This window comes from Dendropsophus ebraccatus, chromosome 13 (assembly GCF_027789765.1).
Source record: "Dendropsophus ebraccatus isolate aDenEbr1 chromosome 13, aDenEbr1.pat, whole genome shotgun sequence".
Classification (NCBI taxonomy): domain Eukaryota; kingdom Metazoa; phylum Chordata; class Amphibia; order Anura; family Hylidae; genus Dendropsophus; species Dendropsophus ebraccatus.
In genome coordinates, this window is record NC_091466.1 from 83,589,422 (window position 1) to 83,609,305 (window position 19,884).

The following is a 19,884-nucleotide window of genomic DNA, read 5'->3' on the forward strand; positions in this document are numbered from 1 at the left end:
GAGCAGCCCTGGAACGTGGATGGGTAATGTATGTAGTTTAAACAAGGGCTGCAAGGACATCGGTAACAATGTCCTTGTAGCCCTTGCTAAACGATTATCGGGTGGTGTAATAGCCCCAGTAAACGAGCGCCGATCTAGCAGGCGTTCGTTTACAGGTATTATCGGGCCCCCATCGGCCTGTGTAATACCACCCTTAGTCTTCTTCAACATAGACTTTATTCACTTGCAGTGATACATTCTTTTGGCTGAGTACATCATTCACAAGTAAAGGTCCCTGCCTCCCGTAATGTCGCAGCAGGGAAAGGAACGCTAGACAGCTCCAGTGATGTGATGTACACAGCCATAAGAATGTATCACTGCAAGCGAATAAAGTCTATGTTGAAGAAGACTAAATTTGAATAAAATTATATATATTTTTTTTTCTTTTTTTTTTTTACATATTCACCTGTCATTGTGTGTAAGGATCTGCTCAGATACCGGGAAAAAGTTTATGTATGCTGCTTTAGAGACTCTGTCACCTCCAGAGTCCAGAGGTTTTATCTTTCTATTCACAATCCCTACTATAAGCCCACATGTCGCCCTCTCCATGACGTTGCTGAGATTAGGGGTCCATGGAAAGGACAGCGGCCCTCCCCAATAGGCAAGTACAGCTTGTTGGGAGATGCAGACTCCTTCAGAAATAAAGCACTTATTTCTGCTGTCACACACCAAAGTATACAGGTAAGTACACGCACACGGGGGACAGATGGGGCAGGACATCCCTACGTTAATAGAAGACTGAAAACAATAGTGCACCACAATAACCTTAGAGAAAAGCATTCCATTTATTTCCATAGCATTTCATGTAGAAATCGTCTCGTTCTACATTGGAGCGCCTGTTCCAGAGCTGGATACCTTGCTGAGGGATTAACCTGTTCTAGTCCTGTCAATGTCTATTCGTCCCGTGTGCTGCATTGTGATCAATGAAACATGATGCACCAATGCCCGTCTTTAGAGATCCGACATGCTGGTTATATCCCAGACAATTTAGATATGGCGTATCCTATGTAATAGTGTCCACATGTGCACAGGAGACACTATACCACTAACCTGACATCTGTGGCCGATCTATAAGAACTGCATTTATCTCTCTAAGCACTTCTCACTCTTCTGCTCGTTCATTTTTACTCAACCTCAAAAGATGCAATGTCTCTCTCATTGTGCTGATATATAGATGGCATCAGGTTGGCTATAAAAGAAAATTCAAAGACGTCTTCTTATTAATTCTGCCTTTACCCTATTAAGTGGCACGAGCCTTGTGATATTTCCACATCTAGATGTTCTCAGTCATATGCAACTGTAATTCACCCAATATAAGATTCAAGGAGAATACTCATCAGGTGTGAAGTAGGATTCAGGCTAGGTGGGAGCACAACCACAGTAAAACAAAATGCTAGGTGTATGCCCCCTCCCCCCCCCCCCCTTGGGAAATAAGGCTATGTTCATTATGTTTAGTATTTTGCAATCAAGACCAGGAGTGGATTGAAAAATACAGAAAGGCTATGACTGGCCGAACACATAAATAACCAGAGCCTGAGCACAGCGGAGGAGAGCACAAACCTTCAGTGGAGGCAAAGCATTTGTAGCCTGGAGGCCCAGAGTCCGCAGCAGCACAATGGGAGGCTGCTTTGTGTTGTACAATCTCTTCAGCAGGTCAATGGCGGCCATTAGGGGCAGGTTCTGCCTCTGACGCTCAGTCTCATACTCCAGAAGGTGACTTGTTGATCCTGTAAAAACACGAGAAGATGAAAGATTAAGAATTCCAAATGAAGCCTAAGCGTCCTTTAACACTAATCCATTTGTTGGCCGCAGGCGAGCAAGTTAGGTGCTTGTTTGCAGTACAAATCCTTAACATATATAACTATTGATTAAACCCATCAAAACACCAAAACCACAATAAGAAACCAGACTCCAGTGTATGGACACACAGCATCCATAAAAATCATTTAGGTGACAACCTTCAACTCCTGGTGAGGTATATGCATACGTGAATACTTGATATGGATCAATAATACATTTTCCAGGTGGAAAGGTTTAATTACAAACAAATCCTTGTATCATTCATGCAGCCATGCAAGCAATAAGCACAGATATGTGTATAGATTATACTGTACATATAGGAAATTATCCTATATGTACAGTATATCCTATACGCATATAGGATATAATGTACACATAGGATATGTACATAGTATATATAGGGTACATATAGGGTATGTATATAGGACATACTATACATATAGGATATACAGAATATACTGTACATAAAGAATATACACTCACCGGCCACTTTATTAGGTACACCTGTCCAACTGCACGTTACCACTTAATTTCTAATCAGCCAATCACATGGCGGCATTTAGGCATGTAGACATGGTCAAGACAATCTCCTGCAGTTCAAACCGAGCATCAGTATGGGGAAGAAAGGTGATGTGAGGCCTTTGAACGTGGCATGGTTGTTGGTGCCAGAAGGGCTGGTCTGAGTATTTCAGAAACTGCTGATCTACTGGGATTTTCACGCACAACCATCTCTAGGGTTTACAGAGAATGGTCCGAAAAAGAAAAACCATCCAGTGAGCGGCAGTTCTGTGGGCGGAAATGCCTTGTTGATGCCAGAGGTCAGAGGAGAATGGGCAGACTGGTTCCAGCTGATAGAAAGGCAACAGTGACTCAAATAGCCAACCGTTACAGCCAAGGTAGGCAGAAGAGCATCTCTGAGCGCACAGTACGGCCAACTCTGAGGCAGATGGGCTACAGCAGCAGAAGACCACACCGGGGGCCACTCCGCTCAGCTAAGAACAGGAAACTGAGGCTACAATTTGCACAAGTTCATCGAAATTGGACAGTAGAAGATTGGAAAAACGTTGCCTGGTCTGATGAGTCTCGATTTCTGCTGCGACATTCGGATGGTAGGGTCAGAATTTGGCGCCAACAACATGAAAGCATGGATCCATCCTGCCTTGTATCAACGATTCAGGCTGGTGGGGGTGGGGTCATGGTGTGGGGAATATTTTCTTGGCACTCTTGGCACTCTTTGAGCATGGTTGCAACGCCACAGCCTACCTGAGTATTGTTGCTGACCATGTCCATCCCTTTATGACCACAATGGACCCAACATCTGATGGCGACTTTCAGCAGGATAATGCGCCATGTCATAAAGCTAGAATCATCTCAGACTGGTTTCTTGAACATGACAATGAGGTCACTGTACTCCAATGGCCTCCACAGTCACCAGATCTCAATCCAATAGAGCATCTTTGGGATGTGGTGGAACGGGAGATTGGCATCATGGATGTGCAGCCGACAAATCTGCGGCAACTGTGTGATGTCATCATGTCACTATGGACCAAAATCTCTGAGGAAGCTTCCAGCACCTTGTTGTATCTATGCCACCAAGAATTGGGGCAGTTCTGAAGGCAAAAGGGGGTCCGACCCGTTACTAGCATGGTGTACCTAATAAAGTGGCCGGTGAGTGTACAGTATGTCCTATATGCATACCCTATATGTACTGTATATACTATGCGTATAAGATATAATGTACACATAGGCCGCAACCTTCTACAATTCCACAATTACCTCAGTCTTTGACTCTGTCGCCCCTCTAATGAAAAAGAGAACACAACGCATCAACAGACAGCCCTGGCACACCGACCGAACCAAACAACTAATCAAAACAACCCTTGACAAAATGGCACCCTCACACCTCAATCAGCAAAACGCAGACGACCACAACCCTGGCACACACCTTCAACTCGTTTTCTTAGACGGTATTCTAGGTGTGCTGAACGTTCGTGGAGGAAGTCTAAAACTGATACAAACCTCCTACATTACAAATTTGTGCTTAAAAGCTCCTACTCCGCTCTTCATTCTGCTAAACAATCTTACTTTACTTCTCTCATCTCTTCTCTTTCCCATAACCCAAAAGATAGATACCATCCGTCAGGAGATCACCTCCCAGTCCCAAAGAAGTGTCCATCCCATTCCCTCTTGTATTTCCTCCTCTTCCCTCTCAGTATTTGAACCTGTAACAGAGGAGGAAGTCTCCAGACTCCTCTCCTCCTCTCGCCCACCACCTGCCCTAGTGACCCTATTCCCTCACACCTTGTCCAGTCTCTCTCCTGTTGTCACTACTTACCTTACTAAAATCTTCCCCCTCCCCCTCTCCTCTGGCATCTTCCCCTCGACTTTCAAACACTCCGTCATCACTCCATTACTGAATGAACCCTCTCTAGACCCCTAGGGTCTCTAATCTTTCTTTTATCTCCAAACTGTTAGAACGCCTGGTCTATTCCCGCCTAACCTGTTACTTCTCTGACAACTCTCTTCTTCACCCCCGTCAGTCCGGTTTCCGTCCTCACCGCTCTACAGAAACTGCCCTGACTAACGTCTCTAATGATCTCCTCTCCGCCAAATCTAAAGGTGACCATTCCCTGCTCATTCTTCTGGACCTATCTGTAGTATGTGACACTGTAGCCCCCCAGCTCCTCCTCTCCATGCTCCGCTCTATCTGTAGTATGTGACACTGTAGCCCCCCAGCTCCTCCTCTCCATGCTCCGCTCTATCTGTAGTATGTGACACTGTAGCCCCCCAGCTCCTCCTCTCCATGCTCCGCTCTATATGTATGTAACACTGTAGCCCCCCAGCTCCTCCTCTCCATGCTCCGCTCTATCTGTAGTATGTGACACTGTAGCCCCCCAGCTCCTCCTCTCCATGCTCCGCTCTATCTGTAGTATGTGACACTGTAGCCCCCCAGCTCCTCCTCTCCATGCTCCGCTCTATCTGTAGTATGTGACACTGTAGCCCCCCAGTTCCTCCTCTCCATGCTCCGCTCTATCTGTATGTGACACTGTAGCCCCCCAGCTCCTCCTCTCCATGCTCCGCTCTATCTGTAGTATGTGACACTGTAGCCCCCCAGTTCCTCCTCTCCATGCTCCGCTCTATCTGTATGTGACACTGTAGCCCCCCAGCTCCTCCTCTCCATGCTCCGCTCTATCTGTATGTGACACTGTAGCCCCCCAGCTCCTCCTCTCCATGCTCCGCTCTATCTGTATGTGACACTGTAGCCCCCCAGCTCCTCCTCTCCATGCTCCGCTCTATCTGTAGTATGTGACACTGTAGCCCCCCAGCTCCTCCTCTCCATGCTCCGCTCTATCTGTATGTGACACTGTAGCCCCCCAGCTCCTCCTCTCCATGCTCCGCTCTATCTGTATGTGACACTGTAGCCCCCCAGCTCCTCCTCTCCATGCTCCGCTCTATCTGTATGTGACACTGTAGCTCCCCAGCTCCTCCTCTCCATGCTCCGCTCTATCTGTATGTGACACTGTAGCCCCCCAGCTCCTCCTCTCCATGCTCCGCTCTATCTGTAGTATGTGACACTGTAGCCCCCCAGCTCCTCCTCTCCATGCTCCGCTCTATCTGTAGTATGTGACACTGTAGCCCCCCAGCTCCTCCTCTCCATGCTCCGCTCTATCTGTATGTGACACTGTAGCCCCCCAGCTCCTCCTCTCCATGCTCCGCTCTATCTGTATGTGACACTGTAGCCCCCCAGCTCCCCCTCTCCATGCTCCGCTCTATCTGTAGTATGTGACACTGTAGCCCCCCAGCTCCTCCTCTCCATGCTCCGCTCTATCTGTAGTATGTGACACTGTAGCCCCCCAGCTCCTCCTCTCCATGCTCCGCTCTATCTGTATGTGACACTGTAGTCCCCCAGCTCCTCCTCTCCATGCTCCGCTCTATCTGTATGTGACACTGTAGCCCCCCAGCTCCTCCTCTCCGTGCTCCGCTCTATCTGTATGTGACACTGTAGCCCCCCAGCTCCTCCTCTCCATGCTCCGCTCTATCTGTATGTGACACTGTAGCCCCCCAGCTCCTCCTCTCCATGCTCCGCTCTATCTGTAGTATGTGACACTGTAGCCCCCCAGCTCCTCCTCTCCATGCTCCGCTCTATCTGTATGTGACACTGTAGCCCCCCAGCTCCCCCTCTCCATGCTCCGCTCTATCTGTATGTGACACTGTAGCCCCCCAGCTCCTCCTCTCCATGCTCCGCTCTCTCTGTATGTGACACTGTAGCCCCCAGCTCCTCCTCTCCATGCTCCGCTCTATCTGTAGTATGTGACACTGTAGCCCCCCAGCTCCCCCTCTCCATGCTCCGCTCTATCTGTAGTATGTGACACTGTAGTCCCCCAGCTCCTCCTCTCCATGCTCCGCTCTATCTGTATGTGACACTGTAGCCCCCCAGCTCCTCCTCTCCATGCTCCGCTCTATCTGTAGTATGTGACACTGTAGCCCCCCAGCTCCTCCTCTCCATGCTCCGCTCTATCTGTAGTATGTGACACTGTAGCCCCCCAGCTCCCCCTCTCCATGCTCCGCTCTATCTGTATGTGACACTGTAGCCCCCCAGCTCCCCCTCTCCATGCTCCGCTCTATCTGTATGTGACACTGTAGCCCCCCAGCTCCTCCTCTCCATGCTCCGCTCTATATGTATGTAACACTGTAGCCCCCCAGCTCCTCCTCTCCATGCTCCGCTCTATCTGTAGTATGTGACACTGTAGCCCCCCAGCTCCTCCTCTCCTTGCTCCGCTCTATCTGTAGTATGTGACACTGTAGCCCCCCAGTTCCTCCTCTCCATGCTCCGCTCTATCTGTATGTGACACTGTAGCCCCCCAGCTCCTCCTCTCCATGCTCCGCTCTATCTGTAGTATGTGACACTGTAGCCCCCCAGCTCCTCCTCTCCATGCTCCGCTCTATCTGTAGTATGTGACACTGTAGCCCCCCAGCTCCCCCTCTCCATGCTCCGCTCTATCTGTATGTGACACTGTAGCCCCCCAGCTCCCCCTCTCCATGCTCCGCTCTATCTGTATGTGACACTGTAGCCCCCCAGCTCCTCCTCTCCATGCTCCGCTCTATCTGTAGTATGTGACACTGTAGCCCCCCAGCTCCTCCTCTCCATGCTCCGCTCTATCTGTAGTATGTGACACTGTAGCCCCCCAGCTCCTCCTCTCCATGCTCCGCTCTATCTGTAGTATGTGACACAGTAGCCCCCCAGCTCTTCCTCTCCATGCTCCGCTCTATCTGTATGTGACACTGTAGCCCCCCAGCTCCTCCTCTCCATGCTCCGCTCTATCTGTGACACTGTAGCCCCCCAGCTCCCCCTCTCCATGCTCCGCTCTATCTGTATGTGACACTGTAGCCCCCCAGCTCCTCCTCTCCATGCTCCGCTCTATCTGTATGTGACACTGTAGCCCCCCAGCTCCCCCTCTCCATGCTCCGCTCTATCTGTATGTGACACTGTAGCCCCCCAGCTCCTCCTCTCCATGCTCCGCTCTATCTGTAGTATGTGACACTGTAGCCCCCCAGCTCCTCCTCTCCATCCTCCGCTCTATCTGTAGTATGTGACACTGTAGCCCCCCAGCTCCTCCTCTCCATGCTCCGCTCTATCTGTATGTGACACTGTAGCCCCCCAGCTCCCCCTCTCCATGCTCCGCTCTATCTGTAGTATGTGACACTGTAGCCCCCCAGCTCCTCCTCTCCATGCTCCGCTCTATCTGTAGTATGTGACACTGTAGCCCCCCAGCTCCCCCTCTCCATGCTCCGCTCTATCTGTATGTGACACTGTAGCCCCCCAGCTCCTCCTCTCCATGCTCCGCTCTATCTGTAGTATGTGACACTGTAGCCCCCCAGCTCCTCCTCTCCATGCTCCGCTCTATCTGTAGTATGTGACACTGTAGCCCCCCAGCTCCTCCTCTCCATGCTCCGCTCTATCTGTAGTATGTGACACTGTAGCCCCCCAGCTCCTCCTCTCCATGCTCCGCTCTATCTGTAGTATGTGACACTGTAGCCCCCCAGCTCCTCGTCTCCATGCTCCGCTCTATCTGTATGTGACACTGTAGCCCCCCAGCTCCTCCTCTCCATGCTCCGCTCTATCTGTATGTGACACTGTAGCCCCCCAGCTCCTCCTCTCCATGCTCCGCTCTATCTGTAGTATGTGACACTGTAGCCCCCCAGCTCCTCCTCTCCATGCTCCGCTCTATCTGTATGTGACACTGTAGCCCCCCAGCTCCTCCTCTCCATGCTCCGCTCTATCTGTATGTGACACTGTAGCCCCCCAGCTCCTCCTCTCCATGCTCCGCTCTATCTGTATGTGACACTGTAGCTCCCCAGCTCCTCCTCTCCATGCTCCGCTCTATCTGTATGTGACACTGTAGCCCCCCAGCTCCTCCTCTCCATGCTCCGCTCTATCTGTAGTATGTGACACTGTAGCCCCCCAGCTCCTCCTCTCCATGCTCCGCTCTATCTGTAGTATGTGACACTGTAGCCCCCCAGCTCCTCCTCTCCATGCTCCGCTCTATCTGTAGTATGTGACACTGTAGCCCCCCAGCTCCTCCTCTCCATGCTCCGCTCTATCTGTATGTGACACTGTAGCCCCCCAGCTCCCCCTCTCCATGCTCCGCTCTATCTGTAGTATGTGACACTGTAGCCCCCCAGCTCCTCCTCTCCATGCTCCGCTCTATCTGTAGTATGTGACACTGTAGCCCCCCAGCTCCTCCTCTCCATGCTCCGCTCTATCTGTATGTGACACTGTAGTCCCCCAGCTCCTCCTCTCCATGCTCCGCTCTATCTGTATGTGACACTGTAGCCCCCAGCTCCTCCTCTCCGTGCTCCGCTCTATCTGTATGTGACACTGTAGCCCCCCAGCTCCTCCTCTCCATGCTCCGCTCTATCTGTATGTGACACTGTAGCCCCCCAGCTCCTCCTCTCCATGCTCCGCGCTATCTGTAGTATGTGACACTGTAGCCCCCCAGCTCCTCCTCTCCATGCTCCGCTCTATCTGTATGTGACACTGTAGCCCCCCAGCTCCCCCTCTCCATGCTCCGCTCTATCTGTATGTGACACTGTAGCCCCCCAGCTCCTCCTCTCCATGCTCCGCTCTCTCTGTATGTGACACTGTAGCCCCCAGCTCCTCCTCTCCATGCTCCGCTCTATCTGTAGTATGTGACACTGTAGCCCCCCAGCTCCCCCTCTCCATGCTCCGCTCTATCTGTAGTATGTGACACTGTAGTCCCCCAGCTCCTCCTCTCCATGCTCCGCTCTATCTGTATGTGACACTGTAGCCCCCCAGCTCCTCCTCTCCGTGCTCCGCTCTATCTGTATGTGACACTGTAGCCCCCCAGCTCCTCCTCTCCATGCTCCGCTCTATCTGTATGTGACACTGTAGCCCCCCAGCTCCTCCTCTCCATGCTCCGCTCTATCTGTAGTATGTGACACTGTAGCCCCCCAGCTCCTCCTCTCCATGCTCCGCTCTATCTGTATGTGACACTGTAGCCCCCCAGCTCCTCCTCTCCATGCTCCGCTCTATCTGTATGTGACACTGTAGCCCCCCAGCTCCTCCTCTCCATGCTCCGCTCTATCTGTATGTGACACTGTAGCCCCCCAGCTCCTCCTCTCCATGCTCCGTTCTATCTGTAGTATGTGACACTGTAGCCCCCCAGCTCCTCCTCTCCATGCTCCGCTCTATCTGTAGTATGTGACACTGTAGCCCCCCAGCTCCTCCTCTCCATGCTCAGCTCTATCTGTATGTGACACTGTAGCCCCCAGCTCCTCCTCTCCATGCTCAGCTCTATCTGTATGTGACACTGTAGCCCCCCAGCTCCCCCTCTCCATGCTCCGCTCTATCTGTAGTATGTGACACTGTAGCCCCCCAGCTCCTCCTCTCCATGCTCCGCTCTATCTGTAGTATGTGACACTGTAGCCCCCCAGCTCCCCCTCTCCATGCTCCGCTCTATCTGTATGTGACACTGTAGCCCCCCAGCTCCTCTCCACGCTTTGCTCTATCGGCCACAAGGACTCTGCCCTTTCCTGGTTTTCCTCCTATCTCTCTGACCGCTCCTTTAGCGTATCACTTTCTGGCTACACCTCATCTTCTCTTCCCCTTACAGTCGGGGTTCCTCAGGGATCAGTCCTGGGTCCTCTCTCTCCTTTTCTCACTTTACACTTTACCTATCGGACACATCATCAGCAAGTTTGGTTTTCAGTACCATCTCTATGCTGATGATACCCTGCTATATACCTCCTCCCGTGATATCACCCCTGCTATATACCTCCTCCCGTGATATCACCCCCTGCTGTATACTTCCTCCCGTGATATCACCCTCGCTCTTCTACAGAACACCAGTAACTGTCTGTCTACCGTCTCTAATGCTATGTCCTCCCTATTCCTAAAACTCAACCTTGCTAAGACTGAGCTTCTTGTCTTCCCTCCCTCTGCTAAACACCCCCCACCTGACATCTCCATCTCTGTCTGTGGTGCGACCATAACCCCTACACAACAAGCTCCATAACCCCTACACAACAAGCTCCATAACCCCTACACAGCAAGCTCCATAGCCCCTACACAGCAAGCTCCATAACCCCTATACAACAAGCTCCATAACCCCTACACAACAAGCTCCATAACCCCTACACAACAAGCTCCATAACCCCTACACAACAAGCTCCATAACCCCTACACAGCAAGCTCCATAACCCCTACACAGCAAGCTCCATAACCCCTATACAACAAGCTCCATAACCCCTACACAACAAGCTCAATAACCCCTACACAACAAGCTCCATAACCCCTACACAACAAGCTCCATAACCCCTACACAGCAAGCTCCATAACCCCTACACAGCAAGCTCCATAACCCCTACACAACAAGCTCCATAACCCCTACACAGCAAGCTCCATAACCCCTACACAACAAGCTCCATAACCCCTACACAACAAGCTCCATAACCCCTACACAACAAGCTCCATAACCCCTACACAACAAGCTCCATAGCCTCTACACAGCAAGCTCCATAGCCCCTACACAACAAGCTCCATAGCCCCTACACAACAAGCTCCATAGCTCCTACACAACAAGCTCCATAACCCCTACACAACAAGCTCCATAGCCCCTACACAGCAAGCTCCATAGCCCCTACACAGCAAGCTCCATAACCCCTACACAACAAGCTCCATAACCCCTACACAACAAGCTCCATAGCCCCTACACAACAAGCTCCATAACCCCTACACAACAAGCTCCATAACCCCTACACAACAAGCTCCATAGCCCCTACACAACAAGCTCCATAGCCCCTACACAACAAGCTCCATAACCCCTACACAACAAGCTCCATAGCCCCTACACAACAAGCTCCATAACCCCTACACAACAAGCTCCATAGCCCCTACACAACAAGCTCCATAGCCCCTACACAACAAGCTCCATAGCCCCTACACAACAAGCTCCATAACCCCTACACAACAAGCTCCATAACCCCTACACAACAAGCTCCATAACCCCTACACAACAAGCTCCATAGCCCCTACACAACAAGCTCCATAACCCCTACACAACAAGCTCCATAGCCCCTACACAACAAGCCTGCTGCCTTGGGGTTATGTGTGACTCGGATCTGTCCTTCACTCCTCACATTAAATCTCTTTCACGTTCCTGTAATCTGCATCTAAAAAACATCTCTAAAATCCGTCCCTTCCTTCCTGTCAAATCTGCTAAAACTCTCATTGTCGCTCTTATTCATTCCCGTCTAGACTACTGCAATTCCTTACTAATCGGCCTTCCTTCCTCCAAACTCTCCTCTCTCCAGTCCATTCTCAATACAGCGGCCAGGCTCATCTCCCTGTCCAGCCGCTATACAGATGCCTCCCCCCTGTGCCAGTCACTACACTGGCTCCCTATTAAACACAGGATACAATACAAAGTCCTCCTGCTCGACCACAAGGCTCTCCACAGTGCTGCACCTCCCTATATCTCCTCCCTCATCTCTGTCTACCCTCCTACCCGTGCCTTACACTCCTCTAACGACTTAGGCTAACATCCACCTTAATCCGCACCTCTCACTTCCGTCTCCAGGACGTCACCCGAGCTGCACCAGTTCTATGGAATCCATTACCCAAGACTGTCAGACACCTCCAATACACAAAGCTTCAAACCTGCCCTCAAAACTCATCTGTTCAAGCAGGCTTACCAGGTTCCCTAATTTCGACTGCTACCCCCCCCCCCCCCCACACACACACACACACACACACACCAAGCATTTAAGCACCTAGACCTGTGCATGCAGGCATTGGCTGGTGACAGGTTCACCCCTCTTACCCGCACTGCCTTATTTATAAAGATGGCTGGACCATAAGAACGATGATGCACTTTGCCCCTCTGCCATACTGTCTCAAACCCCCTCCGATAGTGTGTAAGCTCATGCATGCGAGCAGGGACCTCACTCCAGGGACCTGGATAATTTTATGTATCTCTGTAATGTCTATTTTTTGTCTATGTATGTACCCCAGAATTGTAAAGTGCTGCGGAATCTGTTGCCTTAGTTATAATAATAATTTTTAGTTATATAGCGCCGAGTGTCCGGAGCTGCTGAGCGGCGCTGGAAGAAAACTCGCACCTTACAGTCCCCTCAGCCCCCCCTCATGTCCGTCCAGTGCTCTTCCCCACTAACTCACCTCTCCACCATCACTGCAAAACATCTCTCCAAACTACTCTCCACATCGCACACTTGACCCAATCCCATCCCACCTTATCCCTAACCTCTCCTCAGCACTAACTTCTGGTATCTTCCCATCTCCATACAATTATGCAACCATCACATCCGTCCTTAAAAAGCCATCCCTTGACCCTACCTTCTTATCCAGCTACCGCCCCATCTCACGTCTCCCCTTTGCCTTAAAACTCTTAGAACAGCATGTCTACCATGAACTCTCTTACTCCCACCACCCCCACCACCACTCAACAGAAACTGCCCTCACCAAAGTGGCCAATGACTTGCTAACTGATAAAAACCTCACGCCAATCCTCTGTGCTCCTTCTCCTTGACCTATCTTTTGCCTTCCACACAGCTGACCATTCTCTCCTCTTACAAATTCTCTCATCCCTCGGCGTCACTAGCCTAGCCGTCTCCTGGATTTCCTCTTACCTCTCCAACCGCACTTTTAGTGTCTACCACTCCCACACCACCTCCTCTCCTCGCTCCCCCACCCCCTCCTCGCTCCCCCTCCCACACCACCTCCTCTCCTCGCTCCCCCACCCCCTCCTCGCTCCCCCTCCCACACCACCTCCTCTCCTCGCTCCCCCACCCCCTCCTCGCTCCCCCTCCCACACCACCTCCTCTCCTCACTCCCCCTCCCACATCACCTCCTCTCCTCGTCCTCCCACACGACCTCCTCTCCTCATCCTCCTACACCATCTTCTCTCCTTGCTCCCACACCACCTCCTCGCTCCCACACCACCTCCTCTCCTCGCTCCCAAACCACCTCCTCTCCTCGTCCTCCCACACCACCTCCTCTCCTCGCTCCCACACCACCTCCTCACTCCCACACCACCTCCTCACTCCCACACCACCTCCTCTCCTCGCTCCCAAACCACCTCCTCTCCTCGTCCTCCCACACCACCTCCTCTCCTCGCTTCCACACCACCTCCTCGCTCCCACACCACCTCCTCTCCTGGCTCCACACCTCCTCTCCTCGCTTCCACACCACCTCCTCGCTCCCACACCACCTCCTCTCCTGGCTCCCCTACCCCCTCCTCTCCTCGCTCCTCCTCCCACACCACCTCCTCTCCTCGTCCCCCTTACTGTTAGTGTTCCCCAAGGCTCTGTACTCGGGCCTCTTCTCTTCTCCATCTATACCTCTGGTCTGGGACATATCATAGAATCCCATGCTTCAGGTACCACCTCTACGCTGATGACACTCAGATCTACCTTTCTGGTCTGGATGTCACCTCTTTGCTATCCAGGATCCCAGAGTGTCTGTCGGCCATATCCTCCTTCTTCTCCTCCCGCTTTCTAAAACTCAACATGGACAAAACAGAACTTATCATCTTTCCCCCATCTCGCTCCACCCCGCCTTCTAATCTGTCAATCACTATCAATGACTGTACTCTGTCCCCTGTCCCCCAGGTCCGCTGCCTCTCGGTCACCTTTGACTCTGCCCTGTTCTTATACCCCACATTCAGGCCATGACCGCCTCCTGCCGCTTTCACCTCAAAAATATTTCCAGAAAACCGCTCTTTTCTCACCCCTGACTCCACCAAACTGCTGGTCCATGCTCTCATTATCTCCTGCTTGGACTACTGTAACATCCTCCTCTCTGGCCTTCCATCTAACTCCCTTGCTCCCCTCCAGTCTATCCTTAACTCTGCTGCCCGACTAATCCACCTTTTCCCTCGTTTTACCTCAGCCTCTCCCCTCTGCCAATCCCTCCACTTGCTCCCCATTGCCCAACATATTCACTTTAAATTATTGACCATGACGTACACGGCCGTCCATGTCCCTCCGTACATTTCTGACCTGATATCCCGCTACCGTCCCTCACGCAACCTCTGATCCTCCAGTGACCTTCTGCGCTCCCCCTTCTTTGTACCTCGCACATCCGCCTCCAAGACTTTGCCTGAGCCTCCCCCATACTCTGAAACTTGCTACCCTGACACATCCGTCTCTCACTGCCCCGACACATCAGCCTCTCACTGCCCCGACACATCCGGCTCTCACTGCCCCGACACATCCGGCTCTCACTGCCCCGACACATCCGCCTCTCACTGCCCCGACACATCCGCCTCTCACTGCCCCGACACATCCGCCTCTCACTGCCCCGACACATCCGCCTCTCACTGCCCCGACACATCCGCCTCTCACTGCCCCGACACATCCGCCTCTCACTGCCCCGACACATCCGCCTCTCACTGCCCCGACACATCAGCCTCTCATACACCATAAAGTCCTTCAAAAGTAACCTGAAAACACATCTCTGCAAACTAGGCTACAACCTATAATTATTCTGCATCACACTGACAGGCTGCACTTTACCTCCTGTCTCTCCCATTACCTTATAGATTGTAAGCCCTCGCGGGCAGGCTCCTCTCTCCCTATGTAATACCTGGCGGGCAGGCTCCTTTCTCCCTATGTAATACCTGGCGGGCAGGCTCCTTTCTCCCTATGTAATACCTGGCGGGCAGGCTCCTCTCTCCCTATGTAATACCTGGCGGGCAGGCTCCTCTCTCCCTATGTAATACCTGGTGGGCAGGCTCCTCTCTCCCTATGTAATACCTGGCGGGCAGGCTCCTCTCTCCCTATGTAATACCTGGCGGGCAGGCTCCTCTCTCCCTATGTACGGACTGGCGGGCAGGCTCCTCTCTCCCTATGTAATAACTGGTGGGCAGGCTCCTCTCTCCCTATGTAATACCTGGCGGGCAAGCTCCTCTCTCCCTATGTAATACCTGGCGGGCAGGCTCCTTTCTCCCTATGTAATACCTGGCGGGCAGGCTCCTTTCTCCCTATGTAATACCTGGCGGGCAGGCTCCTTTCTCCCTATGTAATACCTGGCGGGCAGGCTCCTCTCTCCCTATGTAATACCTGGCGGGCAAGGTCCTCTCTCCCTATGTAATACCTGGTGGGCAGGCTCCTCTCTCCCTATGTAATACCTGGCGGGCAGGCTCCTTTCTCCCTATGTAATACCTGGCGGGCAGGCTCCTTTCTCCCTATGTAATACCTGGCGGGCAAGGTCCTCTCTCCCTATGTAATACCTGGCGGGCAGGCTCCTCTCTCCCTATGTAATACCTGGTGGGCAGGCTCCTCTCTCCCTATGTAATACCTGGCGGGCAGGCTCCTCTCTCCCTATGTAATACCTGGCGGGCAGGCTCCTCTCTCCCTATGTTATACCCGCTGGGCAGGCTCCTCTCTCCCTATGTAATACCCGGCGGGCAGGCTCCTCTCTCCCTATGTAATCCCTGGCGGGAAGGCTCCTCTCTCCCTATGTAATACCTGGCGGGCAGGCTCCTCTCTCCCTATGTAATCCCTGGCGGACAGGCTCCTCTCTCCCTATGTAATACCTGGCAGGCAGGCTCCTCTCTCCCTATGTAATACCTGGCAGGCAGGCTCCTCTCTCTCCCTATGTAATACCTGGCGGGCAGGCTCCTCTCTCCCTATGTAATACCTGGTGGGCAGGCTCCTCTCTCCCTATGTAATACCTGGCGGGCAGGCTCCTCTCTCCCTATGTAATACCTGGTGGGCAGGCTCCTCTCTCCCTATGTAATACCTGGTGGGCAGGCTCCTCTCTCCCTATGTAATACCTGGCGGGCAGGCTCCTCTCTCCCTATGTAATACCTGGTGGGCAGGCTCCTCTCTCCCTATGTAATACCTGGTGGGCAGGCTCCTCTCTCCCTATGTAATACCTGGCGGGCAGGCTCCTCTCTCCCTATGTAATACCTGGCGGCAGGCTCCTCTCTCCCTATGTTATACCCGCCGGGCAGGCTCCTCTCTCCCTATGTAATACCCGGCGGGCAGGCTCCTCTCTCCCTATGTAAACCCTGGCGGGAAGGCTCCTCTCTCCCTATGTAATACCTGGCGGGCAGGCTCCTCTCTCCCTATGTAATCCCTGGCGGACAGGCTCCTCTCTCCCTATGTAATACCTGGCAGGCAGGCAGGCAGGCAGGCTCCTCTCTCCCTATGTAATCCCTGGGGGGCAGGCTCCTCTCTCCCTATGTAATACCTGGCGGACAGGCTCCTCTCTGCCTATGTAATTCCTGGCGGGCAGGCTCCTCTCTCCCTATGTAATACCTGGCGGGCAAGCTCCTCTCTCCCTATGTAAGGCCTGGCGGGCAGGCTCCTCTCTCCCTATGTAATGCCTGACGGGCAGGCTCCTCTCTCCCTATGTAATACCTGGCGGGCAGGCTCCTCTCTCCCTATGTAAGGCCTGACGGGCAGGCTCCTCTCTCCCTATGTAATACCTGGCGGGCAGGCTCCTCTCTCCCTATGTAATACCTGGCGGGCAGGCTCCTCTCTCTCTATGTAATACCTGGCGGGCAGGCTCCTCTCTCTCTATGTAATACCTGGCGGGCAGGCTCCTCTCTCCCTATGTAATACCTGGCGGGCAGGCTCCTCTCTCCCTATGTAATACCTGGCGGGCAGGCTCCTCTCTCCCTATGTAATACCTGGCAGGCAGGCTCCTCTCTCCCGATGTAATACCTGGCGGGCAGGCTCCTCTCTCCCTATGTAATACCTGGGGGGCAGGCTCCTCTCTCCCTATGTAATACCTGGCGGGCAGGCTCCTCTCTCTCCCTATGTAATACCTGGCGGGCAGGCTCCTCTCTCCCCATGTAATCCCTGGCGGGCAGGCTCCTCTCTTCCTATGTAATACCTGGCGGGCAGGCTCCTCTCTCACTATGTAATATCTGGCGGGCAGGCTCCTATCTCCCTATGTAATACCTGGCAGGCAGGGTCCTCTATCCCTATGTTATACCTGGCGGGCAGGCTCCTCTCTCCCTATGTAATACCTGGCGGGCAGGCTCCTCTCTCCCTATGTAAAACATGGCGGGCAGGCTCCTCTCTCCCTATGTAATACCTGGCGGGCAGGCTCCTCTCTCCCTATGCAATACCTGGCGGGCAGGCTATTTTCTCCCTATGTAAGGCCTGGCGGGCAGGCTTCTCTCTCCCTATGTAATACCTGGCGGGCAGGCTCCTCTGTCGCTATGTAAGTCCTGGCGGGCAGGCTCCTCTTTCCCTATGTAATACCTGGCGGGCTGGCTCCTCTCTTCCTATGTAATACCTGGCGGGCAGGCTCCTCTCTCCCTATGTAATACCTGGCGGGCAGGCTCCTCTCTCCCTATGTAATACCTGGCGGGCAGGCTTCTCTCTCCCTATGTAATACCTGGCGGGCAGGCTCCTCTGTCGCTATGTAAGTCCTGGCGGGCAGGCTCCTCTTTCCCTATGTAATACCTGGCGGGCTGGCTCCTCTCTTCCTATGTAATACCTGGCGGGCAGGCTCCTCTCTCCCTATGTAATACTTGGCAGGCAGGCTCCTCTCTCCCTATATAATACCTGGCGGGAAGGCTTCTCTCTCCCTATGTAATACCTGGCGGGCAGGCTCCTCTCTCCCTATGTAATACCTGTCGGGCAGGCTCCTCTGTCCCTATGTAATATCTGGGGGGCAGGCTCCTCTCTCCCTATGTAATACCTGGGGGGCAGGCTCCTCTCTCCCTATGTAATACCTGGCGGGCAGGCTCCTCTCTTCCTATGTAATACCTGGCAGGCAGGCTCCTCTCTCCCTATGTAAGGCCTGGCGGGCAGGCTCCTCTCTCCCTATGTAATACCTGGCGGGCAGGCTCCTCTCTCCCTATGTAATACCTGGCGGGCAGGCTCCTCTCTCCCTATGTAATACCTGGCGGGCAGGCTCCTCTCTCTCCCTATGTAATACCTGGCGGGCTGGCTCCTCTCTCCCTATGTAATACCTGGCGGGCAGGCTCCTCTCTCCCTATGTAATCCCTGGCGGGCAGGCTCCTCTCTCCCTATGTAATACCTGGCGGGCAGGCTCCTCTCTCCCTATGTAATACCTGTCGGGCAGGCTCCTCTGTCCCTATGTAATATCTGGGGGGCAGGCTCTTCTCTCCCTATGTAATACCTGGGGGGCAGGCTCCTCTCTCCCTATGTAATACCTGGCGGGCAGGCTCCTCTCTTCCTATGTAATACCTGGCGGGCAGGCTCCTCTCTCCCTATGTAATACTTGGCAGGCTCTTCTCTCCCTATGTAATACCTGGCAGGCAGGCTCCTCTCTTCCTATGTAATACCTGGCAGGCAGGCTCCTCTCTCCCTATGTAAGGCCTGGCGGGCAGGCTCCTCTCTCCCTATGTAAGCCCTGGCGGGCAGGCTCCTCTCTCCCTATGTAACCCCTGGTGGGCAGGCTCCTCTCTCCCTATGTAATACCTGGGGGGCAGGCTCCTCTCTCCCTATGTAATACCTGGGGGGCAGGCTCCTCTCTCCCTATGTAATACCTGGCGGGCAGGCTCCTCTCTCCCTATGTAATACCTGGCGGGCAGGCTCCTCTCTCCCTATGTAATACCTGGCGGGCAGGCTCCTCTCTCTCCCTATGTAATACCTGGCGGGCTGGCTCCTCTCTCCCTATGTAATACCTGGCGGGCAGGCTCCTCTCTCCCTATGTAATCCCTGGCGGGCAGGCTCCTCTCTCCCTATGTAATACCTGGCGGGCAGGCTCCTCTCTCCCTATGTAATACCTGGCGGGCAGGCTCCTCTCTTCCCTATGTAATATCCTGGCGGGCAGGCTCCTCTCTCCCTATGTAATACCTGGGGGCAGGCTCCTCTCTCCCTATGTAATACCTGGCGGGCAGGCTCCTCTCTTCCTATGTAATACCTGGCAGGCAGGCTCCTCTCTCCCTATGTAAGAGCCTGGCGGGCAGGCTCCTCTATCCCTATGTAATACCTGGCGGGCAGGCTCCTCTCTCCCTATGTAATACCTGGTCGGGCAGGCTCCTCTCTCCCTATGTAATACCTGGGGGGCAGGCTCCTCTCTCCCTATGTAATACCTGGGGGCAGGCTCCTCTCTTCCCTATGTAATACCTGGCGGGCAGGCTCCTCTCTTCCCTATGTAATACCTGGCGGGCAGGCTCCTCTCTCCCTATGTATACTGGGGGCAGCTCCTCTCTCCCTATGTAATCCCTGGGGGCAGGCTCCTCTCTCCCTATGTAATACCTGGCGGGCAGGCTCCTCTCTCCTATGTAATACCTGGCGGCAGGCTCCTCTCTCCCTATGTAATACCTGGCGGGCAGGCTCCTCTCTCCCTATGTAATACCTGGCGGTGCAGGCTCCTCTCTCCCTATGTAATACCTGGCGGGCAGGCTCCTCTCTCCCTATGTAATACCTGGCGGGCAGGCTCCTCTCTCCCTATGTAATCCTGGCGGCAGCTCCTCTCTCCCTATGTAATACCTGGCGGGCAGCTCCTCTCTCCCTATGGTAATACCTGGCGGGCAGGCTCCTCTCTCCTATGTAATACCTGGCGGGCAGGAG

The 19,884-nt window shown here is 53.4% G+C and overlaps 1 protein-coding gene across 2 annotated transcripts in view; it reads right to left on the minus strand.

Annotated features, from left to right (window-relative positions):
* Positions 1-19,884, minus strand: part of COQ6 (coenzyme Q6, monooxygenase) — a 76,220-nt gene that overhangs the window by 11,774 nt on the left and 44,562 nt on the right. The window contains exons 10-11 of one of the 2 annotated variants that reach the window (XR_011359582.1): positions 1,600-1,766; positions 1,090-1,228 (exon numbers count right to left, since the gene is read on the minus strand). Coding sequence is in view for 1 of the 2 variants with exons in the window: in XM_069950840.1 (XP_069806941.1) it covers positions 1,600-1,766 (167 nt within the window). In the remaining variant the exon portion in view is untranslated. The remainder of the gene's footprint in view (positions 1-1,089; positions 1,229-1,599; positions 1,767-19,884) is intronic. The other variant, XM_069950840.1, reaches the window with a different exon arrangement.